This window comes from Leiobunum rupestre, chromosome 10 (assembly GCF_980474605.1).
Source record: "Leiobunum rupestre chromosome 10, qqLeiRupe1.1.hap1, whole genome shotgun sequence".
NCBI lineage: Eukaryota > Metazoa > Arthropoda > Arachnida > Opiliones > Sclerosomatidae > Leiobunum > Leiobunum rupestre.
In genome coordinates this window covers 56,455,313-56,479,980 of record NC_143393.1, presented here as the reverse complement: position 1 = coordinate 56,479,980, position 24,668 = coordinate 56,455,313, and the positions used below count along the sequence as shown (strand labels likewise).

The window sequence follows — 24,668 nt, the reverse complement described above, 5'->3', positions numbered from 1 at the left end:
GTCTGCGGTTCCGAGACGTTGGATCGCCGTTGAATATGTAGCAGTCAACGATGGCGTATTCTACACACTGAGAGAAAAATCTGTAGTTTTTACAGAAAAGTTTTACAGTTTCTAACTGTGCAGAACTTTCACGGAATATTTCTGTAAATTAGTAAAAAGAGAAAAGTTGGTTAGGCAGAAATGCAGCTTACGTTTGTAAAATTTACCAAGGGGTTTGTTATTTTTACTCATAATAGTTAAAATTATTGTTATTTCTGTAGTTTCTACAGTATCTGACAATGCTGAAATTTTACAGAGTATTCCTGTAAATTAGTAGTAACTGAAAAGTCGGTTAGGCAGAAATACGTTTGTAAATTTTACAAAGGGTTTAATTTGTATAAATCTTAATAATTATTCTAGAAGGCGTTTTTACTTTTGTATAATAACGGTGAAAATATTTGAAATTGACTTTTTCACAAAAAAATATATTTTATTGTATAACCGTCGATTTGAAATATTTTCACCGTTAATTTTAATAGTTAAAATTATAGAATTATTTTCATCATATGTGATACACGACTTTATTTAGAAAATATCATAGATAATTCATTATGGAACTCTTAACAGTATATTTCCAGGCTCGTAGCCAGAAAGATTTCGTTAAGGGGGCAGGGGCGTCGCCAGGGTTGTCATTTAGGGGGCAATCTGGGCCAAACATTTCCAGCATAATTTACAAGTTAGATATGATGAAATGGCGAATATATACTTTTCTTTTACTTATGACCGATATACATGTTCCACTAACAATTTAAGTAGTCTGTATACATGGTTTTTGCGATAATTTGGAGATAACGCCGCCTAATGTTTAGTCGCCCTACCTTTTGGGGGGTTCTCAGTAAAATTTCGGTGGGGGGGGGATTGGTTTGGTGTTCAACAAAAAATCAACGTTTGTGAAGGAGACGATTTTAAAAATTTGCTTTTTTAATTAAACATATGGGCCGGCGGTCGCCCTTTCTGGGCTCGGAGCCGGGGTACTTCTGCCCAGCTAACCCCCTCCAACGCCGGCCCTGGAGCCAATTGTACGTCTCCAAAATGAGCGAAAAGAGAGTTGAGCCAATGGCATCCCTAAAAAATAATGAGCGATAAGAGAGTTCGGGCAGTTGCGCTTTCAAGTCTAAAAATTGAGAGAAAATAGAGGAGCGTCAATTTCGCCGAGAGACCGATTTCCCGAAAAGAAAGGTTTTGTTCTGAGCCAGTTTTATTGTTACACTCTTTCGCCCCTGCCGATTGACCATTAACGACATTTATACCCCCCACTCGAAAAAAACCGTGTTTGTACGGTTGTACCTTAAATGAAATTCGTTCTGTAAACATCAAAATCGAAGGCGGGAACTGCCTATTTTCTCATTGGTTAATACCCCTCCCCCCTCTTGACTTAAAATCGTATGATTTGGCCCCGAGAGAGAAAATAGAAGATCGTGTTTTACCTTCAAGGTCATTTGTTTAAATAATCTACTCAGATATTAAATATTTCAGGTGTTACTTGATTAAAGAACATTTCACCGATATGGTCGGAAATAGGTCTAAAAGACATATATTGGTTGAAAACAAACCTTTTAGGGGTTATTTTAATCTTTATTATTCATCGAGATTGAAAATAGGCCAAAAATAAAATATTATTTCTCATATTCTGGGTCTTTAACCTTATGGCACTTAGAAGAACAATAACACTCGGCGCCGAATCCTAAAATGAGTATAAAGTACCGTAGATTCAAATTAGTAAAATATAAATAATTTCGATTAATATTCCATCGTTCACCTCGTTTATTTGGGAGTTGCAGCGAAACGGCGTACAGCGCTTTATTAGCTGTATCAAGCTGAAGCTTCAGTGTTTTCAATTTATACTGAAGGTTTTCGTTGAGGGTCTTGGCGTCCAACAACTCTTCGTCTTTTTTTAAAATCAGGCCGTCTTTTTGCACGATTTGTTCTGCAAATAAAGTCAGGAATTTCCAATTAAGATCATATATTTCTGTTGGTAAATGCGGTATTTAATATTACGTTTTAGAGAGCGGTTTTCCTCTTCGAGTTTGACCATTTGAATTTGTCGATTTGTCGCCTCTTTAGATTCGGCTTCTGTATCTGAACCTGAACTTTCCATGATAAAAATAAAGTTAATATTTTATATCAATGTAATTTATTATTTAAAATTTCATCATGAAAACGAAGAAAACTTAATATTACCCGCAGGTTTACTCTGCTTCGCTTTCTTCTGCGCCTCCTCGAACTTCCTCTTATTGTACTCATAAAGTATCTGAGTGTCTTCGGGATCCCATGAAGGTTCCGTGTTAAGGTCTAAAGATTGAGAAGAGTTGTCCATGTCGAACGATGCGACATTAAGAAATGAATTCCCCATTGTATCCGTTTTTCGCGAACGTGAATAGATCGTGAGCAGAGCGGTTGTTTAAGACAGACGCAAAAAAATGTCTAGACTAACCTTCTGGGGTTTTACCAGCGTTGCCAGATTCCGAAAGCCCGATTGTCATACAGAGCAGAGCTACGATATGGGTCGTAAATTCAAAAATTGGGATCGTACGGCTCCTCAATCCCCTCTATACATGAATACCCCCTCAAAAAGAGCCACAAATGTTTTATGACCAGGACACTTAAGTAAATTATGGACTCATGGTTTTATTAGATTTATTATAGAACAATATGGTTTCATTATTTTTAATACAGAACAATATGGTTTCATTAGATTTATTGTAGACCAATGGTTTTATTAGTGAACTCACGACAAAAACTCTCGGATCGTGTTATAGACGTACGACCGCCTAAATATCGTACAAATTCTATCCAGATCGTACATCTGGCAACTCTGGTTTTTACCTCTTTCGGTAATATACCGCGAAATGCGAGCGCGGGAAGGGAAGCAAACCTGTAATGACTCTAATGAGTAAAAGGCGCCAAGCGGTCTCGAAGGATCATAAATAAATACGCTATATCATCGGCCAAAACTCGGTGGAAGAGCGCCCTGAAACGTAACCGGAAACTAAAAGGAAACGAGGTACGCTATACTCTTGTTTCATAACTACTAATTTTGATTATCAATTCGCCTTAATACTCTTATTTTGTAAGTATAACCTTTTGTTTTGTACGTTTTGCCCGAAACAAGGTAGGACCTGTGGGACTCCGGGAGCGTGTGTCGCCATACCCATGGGTGACAGCAAAGGGTTAATGTTTTGTAAATATTTTTCTTAGGATAAAATTTTACTTATGAGAACAATAATCCAAATGATATTCGTCAATTTTTAACTTTTAAACCATGTTAAGGATCATTTTCAATCGAGATTATTTAGGACAAAATTCCGAGCTAATGCAATCAATTACGTACATTTCTATTCTGATTTGACGCAAAAACACGGAAGAGACTTGGCACTCCGTAGCTTTGGCCATGGCCGCCATTGTGGTCATATTTTCCTCCCCGCGATAAAAACTATTGAAAAAAAAAACTGACGTAGCACTGCCACGCCCCTATTTTCTACTAAGAAATTTTGAGTGTAAATGAGTCTTAAGTCAATATAAAAGTAAAAATGTATTTATTTATATTTAGGAAGAATGATAATGTTGCGACAATCGCCGGGCACGTTGAATGCCGCGCGCGGAAAAGACAAAACGTCACTGGCGTTCGATTTCCATCGCGTTAGGTGACGTAAATTTTAAGCAGGCAATGAAAAACCGGGACTATTCGTTTTATTTGAAGCGGAGGAGCATACTGGGGGGACCAACTGGTGGATTGAAAGAAAGGCTAAAAAACGTCTCGACATAGACATTCTCCCTAGGTATAAATAAATACATTCTTGATAAAAGTAATAACTGAGAGTCAAGATCTTAATTAAAACATTTCAAACGTTAAAAATAATGTGAAGAAAGGATATTGATTTTGCAGTCAACAATTTGATATTGCTAATTACCCTGATAATAATACAAATGCAATTCAAAATATAAATTACTAAAAAATCCATAAACGTTTGATACCTATATTTTAAAATATCGAAACTTAATTTAAATATTTTATTTTATAATAAAATAGTTTAAGAAAATCACTATGTATTAAGAGTCCAAACAAAAATGCAGTGTGAGATTTAAGAAAAATTTATTTTAAAATTGACTTAAATTTATTTTAAAATTGACTGCTAAATTTAATGATTGTTTAATTTGTTTGAAAATTAATGACTGTTTATTTGAAAATTAATGACTATTTTAGAATTAATGACTTTATTTTAGAATGAATAAGTGTATTTTAAATTAATTTGTAATTTGATGATATTTTAGTTGGTTTTTATTTTTATGGTTTTTAAATTATTTTAGATTTTATGATCTAGTACCTATCATAAGTAAAATAAGGCTACTAACAAGTAAGTATGACACTGCCTATTGATTTAAAGTTATTTTTTTTCAAAGCTGATACTCGCCCATGCACTTATTATATCAAATTACGAAAATCAAATCAATAAGAATTGCTAGTTAATAGTACTTAAAATTTCTAGACTCTTCATTTCTAATTATTCGATTTGAGCTTGAAATTACACCTTTTTATTCCATAATACTTAATTTTAATCCCCTAGGACTAAATGCTATTAGAAGTCAATTTGAACATTATGCCGCTCCCAAATCTGTGTCTGAAGGTTTTAGACACTAGGGGGATTTGTGCTGGAGACTTAGACTTGTTGCGCTAAAACTCTAAAAATCAGTTTGGTTATAATTTTTGCTAATTGTCGTACTTTCATTCTTATGTTACTTATTTACCTACTAATAAATATTTATGGGAATTTATTATATCATATTTACAATGTTATTTACTTCTGTTTTAGTACAATTTTATACTACAGAAGGGTTTTTACTTTATATATAGTCTCGGTTGAAGGAAATGGCTTTCAAATGTACCATACACGAATGTGCCGGGTATTCAACGAATAATTATAGAAAATACTTATTACATTATTCTTTACATAAACACATACCAAATATTAAATTTCCTTGTGTAATATTTAAATGTGGAAAAGTCTTTAAAAATTTCAACTCATTTCTTAGTCACGGGCAGAGGTGGCACAAAAATTATTATTATTCATGTAGCAAAAATTTGAATTCTGATAACGAAATTGAACATTTATATGATAAAGAACAACAATACGCATGCTCTGCCCAATCATGCCAGTTGGCATTTAGTGAAATTAAACTTCACATTTAAAAAATCATTTGAAAGAAGGAATATTTATTTCTTGCCCATTTAAGAAATGCCATCGACGACAGTATGAAAAACTGACGTCGTTTACATGTCATTTGAGCCGCTTTCACAGAAATGAGCTATCCCAGACTACATCGCGTGTAATGCCACCAATAAATGACAGTACGAGCGACGAATATAGATTTGTAAACAACGTAACGAATGAAAAGGAGCTTCAATTTGAAACTATTATTGATAGAGTAGAATCGCCAGTGGACAAATTGCCCCAGGCAGCAAATCAATGCATGGACGAATTATACGTCAAAAACTTGGGACTATTTTATCTTAAACTTCAAGCAAAGAAATTTGTGCCTAGCTCTACCATTCAATTTATTTCGGAGGAAATGGATAACTTGAAAGCAGTAGAAAACTCATTGCTTACCGAAAATCTAAGACTCGTAATGAAATCATCAGGGATTGACGATAACGTCATAAATGATGTTATGAAAAAATTGCCTGCTACAAATGTAGTTCAAAAGGGAAATGAACAGTTTTCTTCAATTCATCGCAGACATGAGTACTTTAAATCTAATTTAACTTATGTTGAGCCAGTCTCGGTACTTTTAGGCTACTCAAATGGTGTGAAAGTTCACTTTCATTATGTTCCAATCAAAAAAACTCTAGAAACCCTTCTATCAAATAGAGAAGTGCTTAAAATAATACAGTTTCCTAAGCCAACATACAAAAGTGGGGAAAATCAGTTATTTAGAGATAAAAGTGATAGGAAGATATTTAAAAAACCTTTTTTGGCAAATGGGGAAAAATCTTTGCAACTTCTGATTTTTCAGGACGCCTTTGAGACTGTTAATCCGTTAGGTTCAGCTAAAAGCCAACATAAAATATTAGGTGTGTATTATACGCTAGTCAATATCCCCCCTGAGTTGCGTTCGTCAGTTGATCACATACAGTTGATATCACTTTGTAAGGACCGTAACGTTCAAAAATTTGGAATTAAAAAGTGCTATGAAAAAATAGTTTCTGATCTAAAAATTCTAGAAATTGAAGGAATTACTTTAAAAAATGGAGAAAAATTTAAAGTACATGTTCTAAGCCTTCTGGGTGATAACCTAGGACACTCCGAGATTGGAGGTCTGCAGAAATCGTTTTCACGTGGTCATTTTTGTCGCTTTTGCCTCGCAACTGCTGACCAAATAGGAGAATTCACAACATTTCCTAAAAGAACGAAGCAATCCTATGATGAGGATATTTATATGCTTACGAAGAACAGTGACTTGACTATCAGAAATGGCTTGAAATTTAATTCCCCTTTCAATAATTTGGAAACATTTCATATCTGTGATCCAGGACTAGCCCCTTGCTTGGCACATGATTTGTTTGAAGGCGTAGTAGCATATGACCTTTATTTATTTTTATCTTATTGGGTGAAAGAAAAGTGGTTTTCTTGGAATTATTTAAACTGGCTAATTGATTCGTTTCCTTATCAAGGGAAAGATACTGGGAATAGGCCGTGTCATGCTAAAGCCAACTGTAAGAAGCTTAGTGGGGATGCATCACAAATATGGTGTTTCTTGAGACTCTTGTCTCTAATTATCAAAGAAAGAGTTAAAAACTTTCAAGATGCTGTATGGTACCTCTATTTACAATTAAAACAAATTGTTGAAATTGTAACTGCCCCCATAATTTCAAAAAATGGTGTTGCAATACTAATGAGCAAACTTCAGGATTATAAATTAGACTTGCTCCATTCATTCTCCGACTACAAACTCAAGCCAAAACACCATATTTTACTTGAGCATTATCCAGAATTAATTTTGCACTTTGGGCCCCTTATTCGCCTATGGACATTACGTTTCGAAAGTAAACATGAGGTTTACAAGAAATATTGTAGAAATACCAAAAATTTCATAAACATTACAAAGACACTAAGTGAAAAACACCAATTTCAACAGGCCTATCTCGCTTCAGGTTCTATATTTCCTCCTGAAATACAATTTTCAAATTCAAAATTTTTGGATTTGGAAATTTTTGACGATGATGTTAAAAATGATATCACTAGACTTAAAATTAACTCTGGTCAAACCATACTAACAGAGAAAATTGAGTATAGAGGAACTACTTATAAAAAAGGATTATTTGTATGTGTTCATGTTTCTGAAGATAAAATTATATTTGGTCGAATTGAAACCATGCTTTTAGCAAAGCAAACTAATTTGTTCTGTTTAATTTATCTCTACTCGTCAGAGTATAAAAGAGATATGCATGCTTATGAATTGTTGAACATAATTAAACCAAAAAAAACTCCTTTAGCAGTTTTACCTGATTATTATCCATTACAATGTTACACTATTTTAGGAAAAAGTTTTATAACTTTAAAACATGCTTTTTATAATTACTAATTATTGTAGAAATTTAAACATTAAAGTATTTCTAACAAATCAACAGTGTTTTTTTTTGCAGATTGAATTTCATTAACTTACAAGAATATGGAAATGTCTCTAATGGCGCCTGAAAATAATAATATTTTAGCTCTAAGAGCAATAGTTTTAGGTGCTTTACCGTCTTCATCACCTGAGCTGGTTGAGAAAGTAATTTTACTTTTAGAGAACCTTGGGGTTGAAAACCTAAGTGACATGACTCTACTTGATGAAAAACTACTAAAATCTGATTTTCTAAAGCCAGTACAAGTCAGGAAACTTCTTCTCTATGCGAAGTCCCAACTTAAAGGTACACTGTCACTTTAAAATACTTCATCGTATTAACTTAAAATGTCTCTTTAGACAACATGGAATGTCAATTGACAATGCCAATGAAAACATCTTATCCATCGAATGTGTCAACTGCCAGCTGTTCTGTTAATGAGTCGGAGATGACCACTGAAACGTATCATATTACTGTAATGTTTTTTCTTTTTTTCTACAGTTTATTGCCTTTATAAGTTAGATCTCTAGGTCTTTTCACACTTTCTGTGGCATAGCTAGCTAAATTGGACCGCCTTATCCTTGAATTTGTGCCATTTATTGTCATATGAGATGGATAGACGACATCTCTTACTTCACAGGAAGATTTCCATCTAGGGCTGATGGGTTCTATGGGATTATCAAAATTATTGGATGAAGGATTTGGTGGTCCCCTAGGTTAAGGTGGACCCGTGTGGTGTGCATTGGCCAGAGAGGAGTATGTCATCTGGTGATTGAGAATTTCATTCTCAATCACCAGAAGGACACAAAGCTGTAGCTTGGCTCCCGCCGTTCACCCGCGCCTCTCCCCCTCAATCACCAGAAGGACACAAAGCTGTAGCTTGGCTCCCGCCGTTCACCCGCGCCTCTCCCCCTTAATCACCAGAATTTCTAATCACCAGATTCTCCCGTTCCTCCCTTAATCACCAGAATTTCTAATCACCAGATTCTCCCGTTCCTCCCTTAATCACCAGAATTTCTAATCACCAGATTCTCGTTCACCAGCTGCTTTCCCCCATCCCCATTCTCCAAAATTAGTTTTGCTCGCGCAGATATCTGGAGATTAGATTTTTACCCGTTTGCTTATCGCTTCAGAACTCCTTAACTTCTAATCTCTAGGCAATAAAAACAAGAAATATACATTTCCAAATTTATTTTACTTTTAATTACATGATTGCGTAAAACAGGTTCTAATATTAGACCGACAATATAAATAACGCGTTTAAATCGCATTTTATCAATATAAAAAAAATTAACTCGATCTTCGTGAGGAATATGTACAATTTCATTTAAAGGGCTGAAACGAACTACCTTCTGCAAGTGCAGTTTGTATAAATAATTTTATTAAAAGTTCTACCTCACCACGTCTGACCGGAATAGATATGAAATCGTCATCCTCCAGTGCCGCTGACCTTGGTGGTGCCGGGATCTCCCATTCTTGCGAAAGGTACTTTTTTCCGATGGTGAATTATCCCTCGACGGACAGTGTGGAAAGAATCTAGCATGTTCCCATTCTGGTACGTCTCCTGATTCCCATCCTTCTATTACGCCATGGCACTTGTAACATCGTACTTCATCGCCCCGCTGAATATAGTAGAATCCGGCCTTTACTAGTTGTTCCTTAGTAACGTGCGGATTTCTCCAGTGACGAAAAGTTTCAAGTCGATACGCTTCGATGTCCATACTGTAAACTGATAGTTTCTATAAGCTATTGTCAACATTCTTAAGCCTAATTGGTTAAGCCTAAATTTCAATAAATGTTTTTCTATTTATTTTGGTTAGACTCTAAGACTATTTGACTAGAATCTAAGTCTATTTACTTCAATTTAAACAAGGCCTAATTTCCTACTACAGTAAAATAATAAAGTCACTTACTTTTACGGAAATCCTTAAGCCTTTGCCTGTAAATAGAGTCGAGAAGGCGGGGTACGGAGCGCGAAAATCTACGTGTCTCTTCTCGATGAGGTCCAGGAACTAAAAGAACGCTGAGTCGTATATCTAGAGATCAAATAACACTCGAAACTTCAAGTAAATCCTGATTTATCATTGGCTGAAACCAATTGATGTCACGGGAGATTGTAAAATGTAACCAAAAATAGAGGTTACTGCTCATCGGTTAGCGATAAAAAATTCGTCACGTGTTAAATTAGGCAAATTAGAATAGCTGAAAATACATTGCGCTTACTTCGCAATAATTTACTTCTGATACAACTTTGATAAAAATTAATCCTGTTTCGGGGGAACCCACAGGAGGAAATCTTAGAGACTATTAACTCGGTAGAATACACTATTTTAGCAATTGCAATTGCATATAATCCTTGTTATTGTAATGTTTGATATATACTGAAATGATTATTGTTGGATAGGAAAATAAAAGAATCGTGATAAATGTTAATTTTTTTATTATAAAATAATTGGGACGATGAGTAGTATCCTACTGGAATGTATTTCGCCCTCATCGTCCCAATATAATTGATGTTCCAAGACTTGAAGAAGCATCCTGGGCTCTCCCACCTCAAGGCTATCAGAACAATACATAAAATTTTAACTTTAGTACAGTATAAATAATTCGTGAAATTTAATTTATTACCTTATTCTAATCTCAAATTTAATTGAATCATCGCTCGCGCTTTGCATTACTATACCCTTCAATTCTTCAATTCTACATGAAGAAAATTAAAATCTAAAATTTTTGTTCTAAAAGTTATTTAAATCTTAAAATAATATTTACCTCATTTTTGATTTCGTTTTCGTTTTGCTCCAAGCAAAGAAAAAGGTTGGAATAATTTGTTCTAATTTTTTTACGCCCTTTTTATACCATTTTCCATCCCCACCAATTTCTAGCCCCTATATCCTATCTTCTTCTTTTCCGTGATGAAATCTAAGTTAGTGAGTGAGTGTGGAATCTATTCAGTGTGTAAATAAGTGGGTAAAGTCGGTAAATTTTTCCATTGGTTAAATAGTGTTCGTAGATAATTAATTTCGTGAGACTGGGAATTTCCACCATCTTCATCTTAGCGTACGTCACGAGAAGATGGTTTAGGTTCGTGCAAAGTCTAACAAATTTACAGATAAGAGTCCGCATTGTAGTACGTTCTTGCATCGGACTGGTTGACTTAACGAAATTCTGGAAAAAAAAGGGTAAGCGATTTTCAATAAAGAGTCTTTTTTGTTACGTTTTAAAGTATTTATTAAGAGTGAAAAAGTTACATAGGAAAAATTGTTTACAATTGTTTTTTTTTCGCGTACATGAGTTTATATTATTAAATAAAATGGCAGAGTCAAATTTCAATCTTTTTTATCATTACAAGACCCAAAGCTAACTAAATCCCTGTTAAATTATCTAAGGCAATGTTTTTTTCACCAATCTTATTTTGCGTGTACTAAAGATATTTTGTTAATGACGGGTAGAAAACATCTTTCAATGGTTCAAGACAGTAACAGATTTCAATGACTTAGAAAGTACTTTAAATAGAACGTACAGGAATAATGCAATAATATATTTCTACCAATGTTTTGTTTTCATGCTAGATTGCGTAAACCACCCCCGTTGTCCTAACTAGTATACCAATACTTTCTGATTCTATTTTAATTTTTTTGTTTTTGGATGGTTTATTTTATTCGAAAGTAAATGGTTTGGCGCTCGTAGAAGCGCGCGCATGTTTTCGAGAGAGGTCGGGTCATATCTCTAAAAGATACCAGATAGCGTGGGAATATATTGTTTTATCCTCTGGAACCGGATTTTTTCCAGTCAGTCACCATACCTCTCTCTCTAGCTAATGGATTCGCCAAATTCGATGTGATGATTTTTCTAGCATGATTTGCGAAAGATAAAAATATCTTGCTGTCGTTTTTTTCCCAATTTTTGGAAAACTTTTGGTAGTACGTTTTTGTACTCTGTCCTTTAGTTCTATGCAAAATATACATTACGCAATATTCGCCGCAAACGTTACTAGTTAGTCCTTGCAATCGTCTTTTGCTAAATGTCCACGTCTTACACATTGAATTTAAATATTTTCTGATTGGGGGTAAAAATGGGGGAAGCCCCATTGAATCAAAATAGAATCCCCGTTTTCGGCCATCGACGTAGACGCAAATCCAATGCGGATATTTCACCATGGGTTTTAAATTATCTGAAGGAAAAACGCCTAAAAAGTTCGGTGTTTTATACAGTGCCTGAGATAAGTCCACGTTTGTCGTAGTCATTTTAATAGTCTCGAATAATGTTCCTATTTTTATCTATCTGTAAACAAGATTGAAATTCAGCGTACACGATAACGACCGTAGAATCTTTTAAAGGAGTACCAAATCCTAAATCTAAACGTAGTTGCCCTCTCTTTACGGGGTTTCAAAACGTGACGTCACTGGCCGAATTGTCGGGGGTTAAATCAAAAGCATATAGGGCAAAGCCTAGAGGAAAGTGAGCCAACGCGATGTGATTTCCCTCGTCTTGGTAGAGTATCCCAGATCCCGAGAATAGCGAATGATAGGCTAGCGTAAATTGTTTACTATTAAAATTAGGGGTCAACGCTTTCGAAGGGATTTGTTCGTTATCAACGTATAGAGCCAAATAATTTAGGTCGAAATTTTCAAAATTATAAGGATTAGACTTAACGGAGCCCGTATACGCTTTGTTGGTGGCTAAACCAATAATGACTCCGTTGGGCATCGGACCTAAGAATATATTGTCAAAATTATCGTTCTGAATAGAACTAGCCAATCTTTTAACTTTAATTTCGGTACGAGTAAAGGGATATTTGGCATTGCTACGTAATAATCCTTGCTGATGGGCTAATAAAATTTTAGGCATAATTTTAACTTTACGTACAATTAGAGCAGCGTCTATAAATTCGACTTTATACGCGTCGACAGTGTCGCTAAAAAGGGTAAAATTATCGCTATTTCTAGTGAGTGAAACCTTAAGTTGTACGCCATTAATTAAATATTTGTTGAAATTAAAAATGTCACAAAAAATGTTCCCGTAAAGTTCAATTTCTTTTGATTCAGCGGCTAGAGTCTGACGTTTTATGAATCCGGCGTTTGTTATCAGATCCATACTTCCAGCCGTGTCATCGTACCATCCAGATGTCGCAAGGTGAGTGTTTTTTGCATCGTACCCAAAGTTGAGCAAGGTTTCGATATAGGCCCTCGAGGGGTAATTTGAGGCCGATGGTGAAACCGTCGTATCATTGAGTTTCACTTCGCATTGTTTGAATAGCGAATGCAGAGAATTGTTCACGAGCGAAACGTTAGACCCGGCATCTAAGTTGTCACCGTTGGTTTTGACGATTTTGACTTTACAATATATCATTGTCATTGCCAAATCTGTGTAAGAGTCTCCCGTACCCGGTACCACGAATTCGATGATAGAACTGCTGTCGATAGATGAAATTGGCTTACACCATTACGTTTGACCTTTTTCAACGCTGAGTTGAGTTGGTAGTTCGTTGAAAATATTTAATTCGCTTTTAAGTACTTCCATTTTTAGAGAGCAAAAATATCGCGAACCGTACGCGTGAACTTGCGGCGTTTAACTGAACTCTTTTTCTTTGCGCGGAGGTTCTTCTTCTTCAATGCTTTCTTAGTATTTTTTCTTCTCTTGCGACGACCCGAACCTTCTTGCGCTGCCATTTCGTCCACAGTTTCTGTCATTCGTTTATTGGCTGACGTTTTTAAGTCCTGACCTTGCAAGACGTCTCCGAGTACTTTCTTTCCAGTAGAAAGAGCCCTTTTTCCCACGTATTTGGCAGACTGTTTTAGGAATGGGAATACAAACCTAGCTAGCCCTGAAAAAAAGCTACCAATTCCGTGTCCTTTTTGTCCCGCAATCCCAGAGAAATAAGGTAAATCTACTCCGCCCCCCGCCTGATTTAAATAATATTGCATGTAGGGACAATTTCTATCAACGTACTGATAAGCCATTCTTTTTTTTACTGAGCTCGTCGTAAATGTACTTTACACGTGACTGAACCAAACTGAAATGGCACGAATTCACCTAAACTAGTTCTTATATTAATGTCGATACAGTCAAAATAAGTTCTACTCAGTTTAAGGTAATGCGGAGAATCGAAAGTTTTTGAAACGGTTGATCCATTGGGGGCGTTTTGGTCTACAACAATTGTTCGCAAAAGGGGGGCTAATGTATCCCCAACCATTTCATTTCCTACCAAATCGGAATACACGAACATAAGATCGGGGATGAATAAGTTTAATTGCATAGGGGAATCTGATCTGAATGCTACCTTAGGTGAAATATCAGTAACATTATCTCTAAATCCTAAAATTTTCCTCAACTTTGGCGTTAACTCGAGTTGGTAATAATGTTTACTATAGGAAGTGTATTGTACGTGTCCACTTTCTAAACTATATTCCAATTTTCCTAATGAATCATTATCGAACTCTGAATTAGCGCTTTCCTTTAAATCAAGGTTCAAACTTTTAATACTTTCATTAAGTACGGCCAAAAGTTCATGAGGATTTTTGTAGTAGCCCTGAGGTATCTCGCGGAAGTCGTACGTATATTTGTAATCTACTATGTGGGCTGGAGGTTTCGATAGTAATTCCTTAATTTCTATTCCACATCCCATTGGCTCGCTTACGTTATAAAAAGATAAAGGATAAATAATTTCTACCAGAGCAATTTCCCAATCTCCGCGTAAACTAATGGGTTTGGCCAACGTTGTAGAATACGAGGCTAGAGTATTTTCTGAATTATTCTTATTCTTATCTCTAGTATTACTAGGAAGAGTTATGTAAATCCCAGACGTCATCTTGATTAACCCAACTATTAAACGATGGAGGATATCCTAGCCAACTAACGTACAATTGTTTTACTCCGTTTTTAGTTCTCTGACGTAAAATCTTGTTTAACTTGAACGAACGAGGCGCACTGACCTTTTGAAGCTCTCGAAAATAGAACGTCCCTTTTATATCGGTTTCTGCTAAGTCTTTTATTTTATAAACGGGGGGAAGTCTTTTAACTATAGCTACGACTTTAAATATTTCTTCGGTATAATTAGCTTCGAAACCCTTTTGAAATATCATTTTAGTTGTATTTATCCTAACCAAATCCCCTACTTGGAATTGCGGTTTCATTTTCAGTTTCTCGGCATAATATTTAGAGTAGATATTATTGTACACACGTAATACGTTATTTTCCGAAACGTCATTAGGGGCCATTTTAATTGAGCTATGATAAGAGGAATTGTACGCTTCGACCAAGTCCTGTAAGACTTCCAAATATCTATTTGTGGAGTGATGGGTAAAATATCTATACATTTTTGTTTTAACGTTCTATTAAACCTTTCTACGATAGAGGCTTTTATTTCGTCATTTTCGGTACTAAAAAATTTAACTTTATTCTTTTTGAAATATCCTTGTACTTCTTTATTCCTAAATTCCGTGCCCTTGTCCGATTGAAATTTATCTGGAATTCCGTCTTTAAATACAATTTTTATATTTTTCAAAACCTCTTTCCCCGATTTAGTTTTAAGAGGTAACCCCCACGCTTTTCTACTAAAACAGTCTATAATTGTCATTATCTGCCTCTAACGAGCGCATATCGTTAATATCTGCCTGGTATTGTTCCCTTATATTACTAATTACTATTTTATTTCGTTGAAACTTTTTATATTTCGGCCTATGCATCGTAACAGCGTCGATTCCTCTTAACCATTTTTCTACAGTTTCCCTACTTAATCCGAGAGACTTTACAGACTGGAATAACCTTTCAGCGCCTCCGAAAGACGCCGGATGCTTCGGGTCAAAATATATTTTTTCTAAAATAGCTTCGCCCATATTTTCGACTTTTGCGCGCGACTCCTTGTTTGTTTATAAGAGTGAAGAGAAGAGTCGGACGTGGAGTGATCTCGGTCGAGGCTACGAGTGGGGCGGGGCTTATCTGTTCTGCGCGCTCGTCCTCTTTGAGGAACCGGATACTCGCGCTTAACGGGAGAACGTCGTTGCCGGGTTCTCGGAGCTAGAGGGGAAGGAAAGCCTTGGATCGCCGGTGAAGAGTTAAATTGGGTCAAATTGGAAATAAACGCGAAATATCCGATAGGTTTTGGGTAGGCTTTAGGATTTAAATACGCTTTGGCAATTTCGCTAATATTGGAACCTTTAATAGGTCGACCGTTTATTACGAGCTCCCCGTTTTCATCCCACCGTATTCTTTCTAGTACAGTTTCCAACTGATCCACCCTGCTTTGCGCTTTTTGGTAATATATCAAAGGCAAATCGTCTATCCAGTCCCTACTTAGCGAGTCGAGTGCGGGGGCAATTTCGATTTCTTTAGGAGCCGAGGCTTGCTTACGTAGATTTCCGTGTCTCATTAAAGCTTGTTCGTATAAAATCCATTTCGAGGCGTCGTCTAAATCTTTCATATTTAATATTTGGTCCATCTTAACGTCTAATTCAGAGACTGTCAGAGCGAGGGGGTGCGGGAACGGGTCGGGCTTTAAAACGCCGCTAGGGACGAGAATCATTTTTCTGGCGTGTTTCATTGTTTACTACCGAATATAGAACCAAGAAGGGTTGAAACGACGGGTAGAAGAAACGAGAAAAATCCGCCCCCAGACTGAACTAACAATTTCTTTTTACTTTTCCAAGCTACCCGCTTACTAGCTAGTTTTCGAAGGGTATTTTTATGACGAGATAACCTGGTTTTTTGGGTATTTGATAGTTTTACGTTACCAATTAAAGTGTTATGAATACATTCACTGATAGCGTCTATTAGGGATTTGTCGGCTTTAGCTTAAATGGCTTTTCTTTGAACGGGTTTGCAACGACCGAGATATCGGAGAGCGTCTCTCTCGATACGTACTCTACGAGACATGATTCATAACTGATTGAAGTTACGAAATGTAAGTTCTATTTATTTATTTAGGGAGATAAGCGTAGCACGTTTCTCCCGGTAAAATATTAGTTAAGACTCTTTGATCTTCGGGACAAGTTTGAGTTAAATTGAATACTAGGTAACCGTGAGGTCTCGAAGTCGCGTCTTCGTAGGCGTCAACTACAAAACGCCACTTATCAGGGAACATTTGTCTAGCGAGATAAGCCACTTGCTGACGGTCTCGGGGGCTTTTCAATAAAATTATGTAATGCGAATTCAGGGAAATGGTTCTGCTATCTTTTGATTGATGGAATAAGTTCTGTGTAATAAAAATAACGCTTAGAGAAAGGTGATGAGTCCCTTTCACGAATAAATCGCCAATTTGACCTTTACTCTCGCTCATCTGGTCGTCGATAACTAATAATATAGGATCTTTTCCGTCATAATCAGATAAAACAGGCAATCCTTCTTTAAAAACTACCCTGTGCTTCATTTTATCGTATAGAGCTTGCCATTCTCCGTAATACCAATGTATTTCTTTGAAACCCGGAACAAACATTTCCTCTTCGTGATTAATTATAGATTCAATTAAATAGCTTTTGCCACTCTGACTCGGGCCTGCCGTTAATTAAACGGATGAATAAATTGCATAGTTATCTCTCTTCGAGTACTAGCGTACAAATGAAAATGTAAATTAAAATTCGGTTAAATTTATCGGACTCTTCAGCGGAGGAAAAATATAATCGAATAACCTATTTCATCCCTTACCCCGTATAGGTTTGATATTCACATTAGAGTCGCAAGACTATATTTACTTTAGAGTCGTAAGACTGAAACCTATATTCACTTTAGAGTGGAGAGACTAATTTTTAGCGAGAATTAGCGATTGGAGGGCTCTACGTCCCAGTCCTCAGGACCAATTAGATTCGCTTTATAGCCGTAGGGTACCGTAGTGAAGTCGTCCAGTAACCGTACCTTGTCTACGACGGGTCTATAGATTTTAGTACGGTCGACGGAAACGACCGTATGATCGGGAAGACGCAAAATCTGCCTCGGCTGTGGTACGGTTACTGGCTCGTTCGTTTCTCCGTCAACACCTATCAATCTTTTAAGCGTGTCCATATTAACCAAATCTTTAATGCCTTGATTTATACGGAACCCTTTGACTTTCATTTCGTAGGAGACTTTACCGGTCGTAGGGTTCAGTATTTTAAAGGCGTAATTTTTTGCGCCACCTGTTGCCAATTCTTGGATGTACGAGCCTTTTCCGTACTTTTCCAACTCATCGGTCATGTCTCCGAGATAGTTTCCAGTCTCAATCTCTATTCCATCTCGTTCTTTTAGATAAATGCAACTGTCCGTATCATAATAATACGTAAGCTGGCCTAATCTCTTTAAATAAGAGTATAACTTGATCCTAGCCATTGCGGTCGTATAGGCTGCAATTACTACGTTCGTGTTTGGGTAAACAAGATCAATATCTTTCAAAAACGCCCACTTGATCACGCAATGCGTTTGACTTAAGGGAATAACCGATTTAACTTCTATGTCGGGGTCTAAGAATAAATCGAAAAACTTTTTGGGATCGCTAATAATAGCCGATTGGTCTTTGCGAGGGTTTAAACCAAAACGACCCCAAAAAGAGTTAAGACAAAGCTTCGCGATGGTACGAAGTCCAGGGTTCTTTTTAATATTGGTAGGATCAAGTTTTACTCCTTCCTTTTCGTAATATTCGTCAACGTATTTCTTAATCTCTTCATCGGTCTCTATTCCCGTGGGTAAGCCGCTGGATTCCTGTTTGAGTTTAAGAAACGCGTTGACGTACTCGGAGAAAAGACCGCCCTCTTTCGATATCGGGTCGTATTTTACTACCTCGTATTCCCAAATTTCGTGAATAGAAATGACCTTGTAACCCATTTCGATTGCCAACTGTACCTCATCTGCAACCCAAGTACCAGTTATTTGTCGTTCTGAGTCTTCGTGAGGACAATCCTGCTGGTTTCGAGACTCACTACATTTTTGGCAGTTGGCAAACACTAGTTTCGATCCTATTCTTTGGGGTAAAACGGGATGGTAGAGAGATTGAGGCGATAACATTGTGGCTTTTATTAAACCGTTTACGGTAGAAATGTCCGGGAAAGGAGCTTTTACATGTATTTTACTTGTTACAACACGGATAGAGTGAACAAATATCAATGTATTTAATTTCCTCCCCCTCTTTACACGTGTGATGTAATTTCAAGGCTGACTTACGTCCTCCGAAAAAGGCTTCGCGGGGGCGGATTGGTTCTTAAATTTTAAATTTTCGGTAGAAAGATATGCGTCGATGACGGAGTTAGTACTCCTCTCAGCTTTGAAGGTACATTCCCATTTTTCATGGACCGTGTATCCCAATTGTTTCAAGCGGTTAGTGGTAGCAATGGTTGACGCGTATCGCGAATTATGGGTCTGAGTGTGGTCGCCGTATAACGCTAAGTTTCTATTGATAGGAAAACACGTTTTACACCCGTGATAATAACAACCGTGATATTGAAAGACTTCGTTATCGAGAAACCGTCCACGTTAATGTTAAGAATTCTAGGTTCAAATCCATTAAAAGCAGACTGAATTTCCTTCCCTCGTAAGTGAGACATCCATTCAAGCCATTCGATCGCTCCAAAACTCTGGTTGCAGTTCATACGATAGCCGAAAGGGGGCACTACACCAATCGTATCGGGCTGTAAAAAGTGTTTCCTAAAGATAAAACTGCATACTCCCGCAATCGTTATCGCAGTTAAGAACGGGTCTATTTCGAATTTATCCATGAAAATAGAACGATATGATAAACAGCCTTGCAAAAGAATGTTTACGTCCTGGCGACAGTACCGGATTAAATCTCTTTTATAATCAAAATAATTAAAGTTGGGGTCCGAATAACTGCAAGCTTCGGACCGGGAATCGTTATACCACTGGATAAATTCATCGTAGGCCTTACCGCTTAAACGATTAGGGTCGTACGCGTCCATCGGAGGCATGTCATTATGTAGTACGTAATTGGTTTCGTTCGAACGGGCTGGATCAAATTCATGGTCTACGGTATTAAACAGTAAATGCGGGAAATGTCCCTTATTTAAATTATTATCTAAACCAAATGTGGAAACGAATTGAGAAAGGGCAAAGGGCATAAAATTTAAGAAATCTAAGAATTTTAATTTTTTATACTGTACATACATGAATTTGGTCCCGTCTGTCAAGACTTTAGGGGTCCACTTTAAATCGATCATTTTACGTACTATAAATTGCGCGTCGTAACCTTTAGCGTTATGGGCAATACATATTATCTTATCAGCCACTCTGTTAAGCGTACGAAGATACTCTAGAAAGTCGCCGACGGGGTCTTTTGAGAGAAATATTTTCTCCCGAGGACCACTACCGCATTTAGCGCATGCGTACTGACTATCTTTTTCTTCGAAACAGAATTTACACGCTTTTTGCGAAACGCATAAAATTGGTTCGTGAATCAAAGCATTGGCGTCAGTACGATTTGTTTGTTTACATTCCAAGTCATAAAAAACAAAGACTTCCGTTTTTGGAGTACTTCTCTTGGTCAGTGGTGATTGTTCATTGTCGGAGTCGTGGACCCGTTTATTATTGCTATTTATTCGAGAACGAGTAGTTTTATCGGCAGAATCTTTACGGACGGTCTTTAAAGGTTGCATGTAACATAGATGACCTGCGGGGTTAAACTCACTACACGAAAGACAATAGGTCTCTCCACAAACGTGTACTGCCTTACGCTTAAACATACTGATAAATTTTCCGCAAAGATTACAAACGTAAATTTTATTACATAAGGGCTCGGGTCCTGATAAATGGTAATCGTAACAATTTTGATTAGGGAAAACTCTTAAACATGTTTGGCAAGTTATTTTATCTACGTCCTTCCTGCAATCTTGTTTTCTACAACAAGCGTGACAGAAAAGAATGCATTTATGCTCACTGAGATTATTAAAACCTACTAAACATTTTTCGCAAAAGTAATTAAACGCGAAAAGGGGTTTGGGATTAGTAATTACGTTGAAATGTCTGTCAATATTTAGAAGATAAAGACGTTTGCGGAGAGGCCCTTCTAGTTCCCTCTCTTCTTCGATGTCGCCGAAAATAACTAAGGGTACGGGATCGTGTAATCGAAAAACAATAATACTGTATTCAGGCAAGATTTCTTGGAAGCGAGTTAAAGCGTCCGGACCAGCGCATTCTTCGTCTGTTAATGCAGAATATACCAAAAGGGTCCTAGCTTCGCGGGTCTGTAATAGCGTTTCAATATTTTTTCCTCTACACTGTCTTATAGTAGTATATTTTCTTTTAAGTTCTACATCATTTTTATTATCCATGTATTCTCTATGAGCTATGGCTACTACAAGAGCTCGTGCTAAACAAATTTTATCAGGGTTATTTATCGTTATGGTGCATTTTTTATAAAAAGAAAACTCTTTTTCAAGGGAAATCCCTAACCCAACTGATCTAGTTCCTCCTTGCGGTAATCTGACTCGATTAAACGTAACCGTAACTATTCCTTCAAAAAAACTACCATCGTTCTCGGATCTATAGCTTTTTTCATCGATATACATCATCAACCATTGCAAGTCTAATTGGTCCCGACGCCTGAAACTGACGTGAATTTGAAAGCCGTGGTTAGTGACGTTCACGAATGAAACCGAAACCATATCTGAAGGCAAACAGTCCTCCAATAGGGTTTCCATCAATATATAAATCCCGTTTTCTATATTATTTTCTAGTCTGACATTTAAAGTTCGTCCCATTAGTCCGAAATTTGGGAAATTTTGGATATTATTATTTAATATTTTAATAGAACCTGGTAAATTAGGAAAGGATGGAGGCGTTATTGGAACGTCAACCAGCCCACCTCCAACTTGAGGAGGAGACGAAGTGGGGGCAGCCAAATTTGCGTTCTCGGAGTTCGCGTTTTTCTCAGCAGTCTGAGACGGTGGAGGTGAATACTGCGGAGCTCGTGAGGGGCCAGCGACCGCTATAGGGTCATTATTACGCTGAGGGGAAATATTATGATGTGGCCTGCTACTACTAGCCGTACGAGCAGCTAACAACGCTTTAGCTTCCTCGAACATTTCGGCTGCTCTTGCGGCTGCGGCTGCAAGTTCCTCCGCGTCCCGTCGGGCAACTTGTACGTTCTCAGCTAAACGCTGAATGCTGTCCGTACTGGGGGACTACGTGATAAAATTATCTTCCAAAGATAAAGAGTGGCACGTGTCATCTGATTCTAGAAAGGGTGAGGGAGCATCCATAGGCGTATACGAGGGCGAATAACGTACTTCGTCAGGTGGGATAGAACTAGGTCTTAAAAGGGGTGAAGGTAAATTAACGATAGGGGGCGAACAAATTTGATGGGTTAGTTGATATTCTCTAAGATAATCTCGTACCATTGTCATTTCTTTTAAACGTTCCAATTGCGAATCAGTTACTGTAGTTAAGGAAAGGGTAGGATCTTGGGTATCAGTTAAATCTATTATTTCCATTTCTGGATAATCGGGTAAAGTTACTATGGGTACTTCCGGGAGCTCGTTATCAGTTATATCAATCAATTCTGGGGAGTCGATTATAATCATTTCCGGGGTATCAACTAAATTAATTTCTGGGTATTGTACACCTTTCATTTTTATGCCAATTTACTTAAACCTTATTCAAAAAAATTACGATAAAAAAAAATCAAAAAAAACTTACGTAGAGAGAGAGGGCGCGCTTCAAAAAAATCCTGGTACTAGACGCACAAAGAACAACAATAGAGTGACGTTCCCCCGGTTCAGGCACCCCCTTATATAGGGCCTAGGGGAAGATAGTAAGCTTATCTCTTATTCCCAAAGAACTTGTTCAGTTCTCGAGAATATATTAGGGTTATGCTAAAATTTATACTTATTTACGTAAAATATTCCATTTAACTTCATTTCCGATATGGACACTGAAGTACAAACATCAGCCATAATCACCGTCCTGAAACAACCTTCTAAAATTATAGCCGTAGTGATTATTTTAATTACAATTTTCTTATTTGAGTTCATTTTGTGGTATTTTGAAAACGTTTCTACCGTAAAATTGTAACTTTTTTCACTGTAGTTCACAAAATGGTATTAAAAGTATACTAATTTTATGTTAATTTCTATTAATTGTATTGTTTTCTAGGATATGATTGCATCACAAGCTCACGAGAGGAAACTACAATGGTTTTTTTTTCTTCTTCCAAGTGGATTAATATTAGACGTCAATGGGAATAATTAGAGGCAGTTTCGAGCACGGGACGGTTTAATTTCGATTGTCTAGAACTGTTATCTCAGAGAGAGACAGCCGATAGAATTTGAGGGTTATTTGAAGTTTAGATCACGTGATGAATTAATCTCAACAAGATAGGAACTGATTAATCTCCCATGCGTCATTTCTCTCTGAGACGCTGAACTGAAAAGAAGTGCATCCGCTTTGCTCTCGTCATCTACCGTAAACATGAAAAAACGATCTATTGGTAAGCATTATTTTATTAATACTATTACTATTTCAATAGACAAAGGCTTAACATTTTCATTTTCTATAGCCGAGACGCATACCGTATCCAAACGCAGGGGCAAAGAAAGACGTATCAACATAAAAATCACGTTAGGAGGATCAGTCTACATTTCTTTTGGTTTCGACGGATCAAAATTACAAGTTCTCTTCTTCAAAAAATCGAACGAAAATATTCTGTTCCTGACCTCCGAAGCTTTCACCAATCTACTCTCTCTTTGGGGAGATCTTTTCACCGCTACGCAAACCGAAGCATCGTCTCTAACCCACAACATCATCGACTATCACGACAACAACGTATCCGTCGTCGCCACGACCAACAACATCAAATTGAACTCTGCCTACGGTCATGTTCTGGATCTGGGAGCTCGCGAAATCGGTGAGTTCCAAAAAAAATTGATTTTATTCGGTTTCAAATAAATCTTTTAAACGAACATAAAAATGTTATCGAATGCATGTACTTAGCTATTGTTAAAAACCTTAAAAAAATTCACGAATTATTATATGGAAAACCTTTCGAGGGTTTATTTTTGTACCCAGATCAATTTAATTCGTACCATCAAGTAAAATCTTATTTTGGCTGTTTTAAATCACCCTCGGAAGTACTACAAGATTTTACTAATTTACTCGTAGATAATCAATTAACCTGTAAACTTAGCTACTTTAATTTGTTTTCATTGTGTAATGCACACGATAACCATCTAATGGAATATCTGATAGTACCTACTAACATGTAAACAAAGTTCTAAAATAAAAAATTAAATGTAAATAACTTGTTATTATTATTGCTTATATCCTAGAAATTAAGGGGTTCGGAAGCGATAGGGGAAATTATGGTTAACGAGGTGTGGGGTTAAGAGTAGAGAGAGGTAAATTCCATCCTTCAGAAATCTGCGCGAGGAAAACAAATTCTGGAGAATGGGGAGGGGGGGAAAGCAGCTGGTGAACGAGAATCTGGTGATTAGAAATTCTGGTGATTAAGGGAGGAACGGGAGAATCTGGTGATGAGAAATTCTGGTGATTAAGGGAGAACGGGAGAATCTGGTGATTAGAAATTCTGGTGATTAAGGGAGGAATGGGAGAATCTGGTGATTAGAAATTCTTGTGATTAAGGGGGAGAGGCGCGGGGGAACGGCGGGAACGGGGGGAGCCAAGCTACAGCTTTGTGTCCTTCTGGTGATTGAGGGGGGGAGGCGCGGGTGAACGGCGGGAGCCAAGCTACAGCTTTGTGTCCTTCTGGTGATTGAGAATGAAATTCTCAATCACCAGATGGACAAACTCCTCTCTTTGGCCTATTTACACCACTGCGCTCTTTAAACCTGGAAAGTTGGTTCATGGGCCAATAAAAAGCAAGACATGACTATTATCGCTATACAGCCCCTTAGAGAAACGTCAAACTGCAGCCCCATGAACAGTTAAAAGTTGAAAAAGAGGAAATATGTCAGACATATAACAAGTAATGTGAGGTTTTTTTAAAAGGCTTTAGGAAACGGGGACCTAGACTTTAAACTGAATTGTTTCTCGCCAATTGGAATTTGTATCTTGTCCATGGAAGAATAATAATTTAGAAATATTATTACATATTTTA

General features: G+C 37.0%; 2 protein-coding genes and 1 long non-coding RNA gene across 7 annotated transcripts in view; 1 reads left to right on the top strand and 2 right to left on the bottom strand.

The window, feature by feature from the left end:
- LOC149926251 (uncharacterized) overlaps nt 1-10,426 on the bottom strand; it is a 385,527-nt gene extending 375,101 nt beyond the window's left edge. Inside the window, exons 1-4 of one of the 3 annotated variants that reach the window (XR_016476929.1) lie at nt 10,412-10,426; nt 10,271-10,342; nt 10,119-10,201; nt 9,556-10,023 (exon numbers count right to left, since the gene is read on the bottom strand). This is a non-coding gene — a long non-coding RNA (uncharacterized LOC149926251). Of the gene's footprint in view, nt 1-8,636 lie in introns of those variants that run through there. The other 2 variants (XR_016476928.1, XR_016476930.1) reach the window with 2 other exon arrangements.
- On the bottom strand, nt 70-3,904 carry LOC149926252 (uncharacterized). Its single transcript, XM_090160490.1, has 5 exons — nt 2,221-3,904; nt 2,038-2,124; nt 1,799-1,966; nt 1,593-1,723; nt 70-141 (listed from the first exon to the last, which is right to left on the bottom strand). Exons 1-4 carry the CDS (start codon nt 2,390-2,392, stop codon nt 1,656-1,658), a joined length of 495 nt encoding a protein of 164 aa, XP_090016616.1. The 5' UTR covers nt 2,393-3,904; the 3' UTR covers nt 70-141; nt 1,593-1,655.
- Nucleotides 10,427-10,566: 140 nt separating the features above from the next.
- LOC149926250 (uncharacterized) lies at nt 10,567-23,734 on the top strand. Of its 3 annotated transcripts, XM_090160492.1 has the most exons (4): nt 10,567-10,821; nt 12,688-12,775; nt 22,709-23,042; nt 23,112-23,734. In XM_090160492.1, the coding sequence occupies exons 3-4, from the start codon at nt 23,024-23,026 to the stop codon at nt 23,498-23,500; spliced, it is 408 nt and encodes a 135-aa protein (XP_090016618.1). In that variant the 5' UTR covers nt 10,567-10,821; nt 12,688-12,775; nt 22,709-23,023; the 3' UTR covers nt 23,501-23,734. The 3 variants fall into 3 exon arrangements, with proteins under 3 accessions (XP_090016618.1, XP_090016619.1, XP_090016617.1); XM_090160493.1 differs by lacking the exon at nt 10,567-10,821 and having other exon boundaries at nt 12,619-12,775; XM_090160491.1 differs by lacking the exons at nt 10,567-10,821; nt 12,688-12,775 and adding an exon at nt 16,335-16,541.
- The last annotated feature ends 934 nt before the right edge of the window (nt 23,735-24,668 follow it).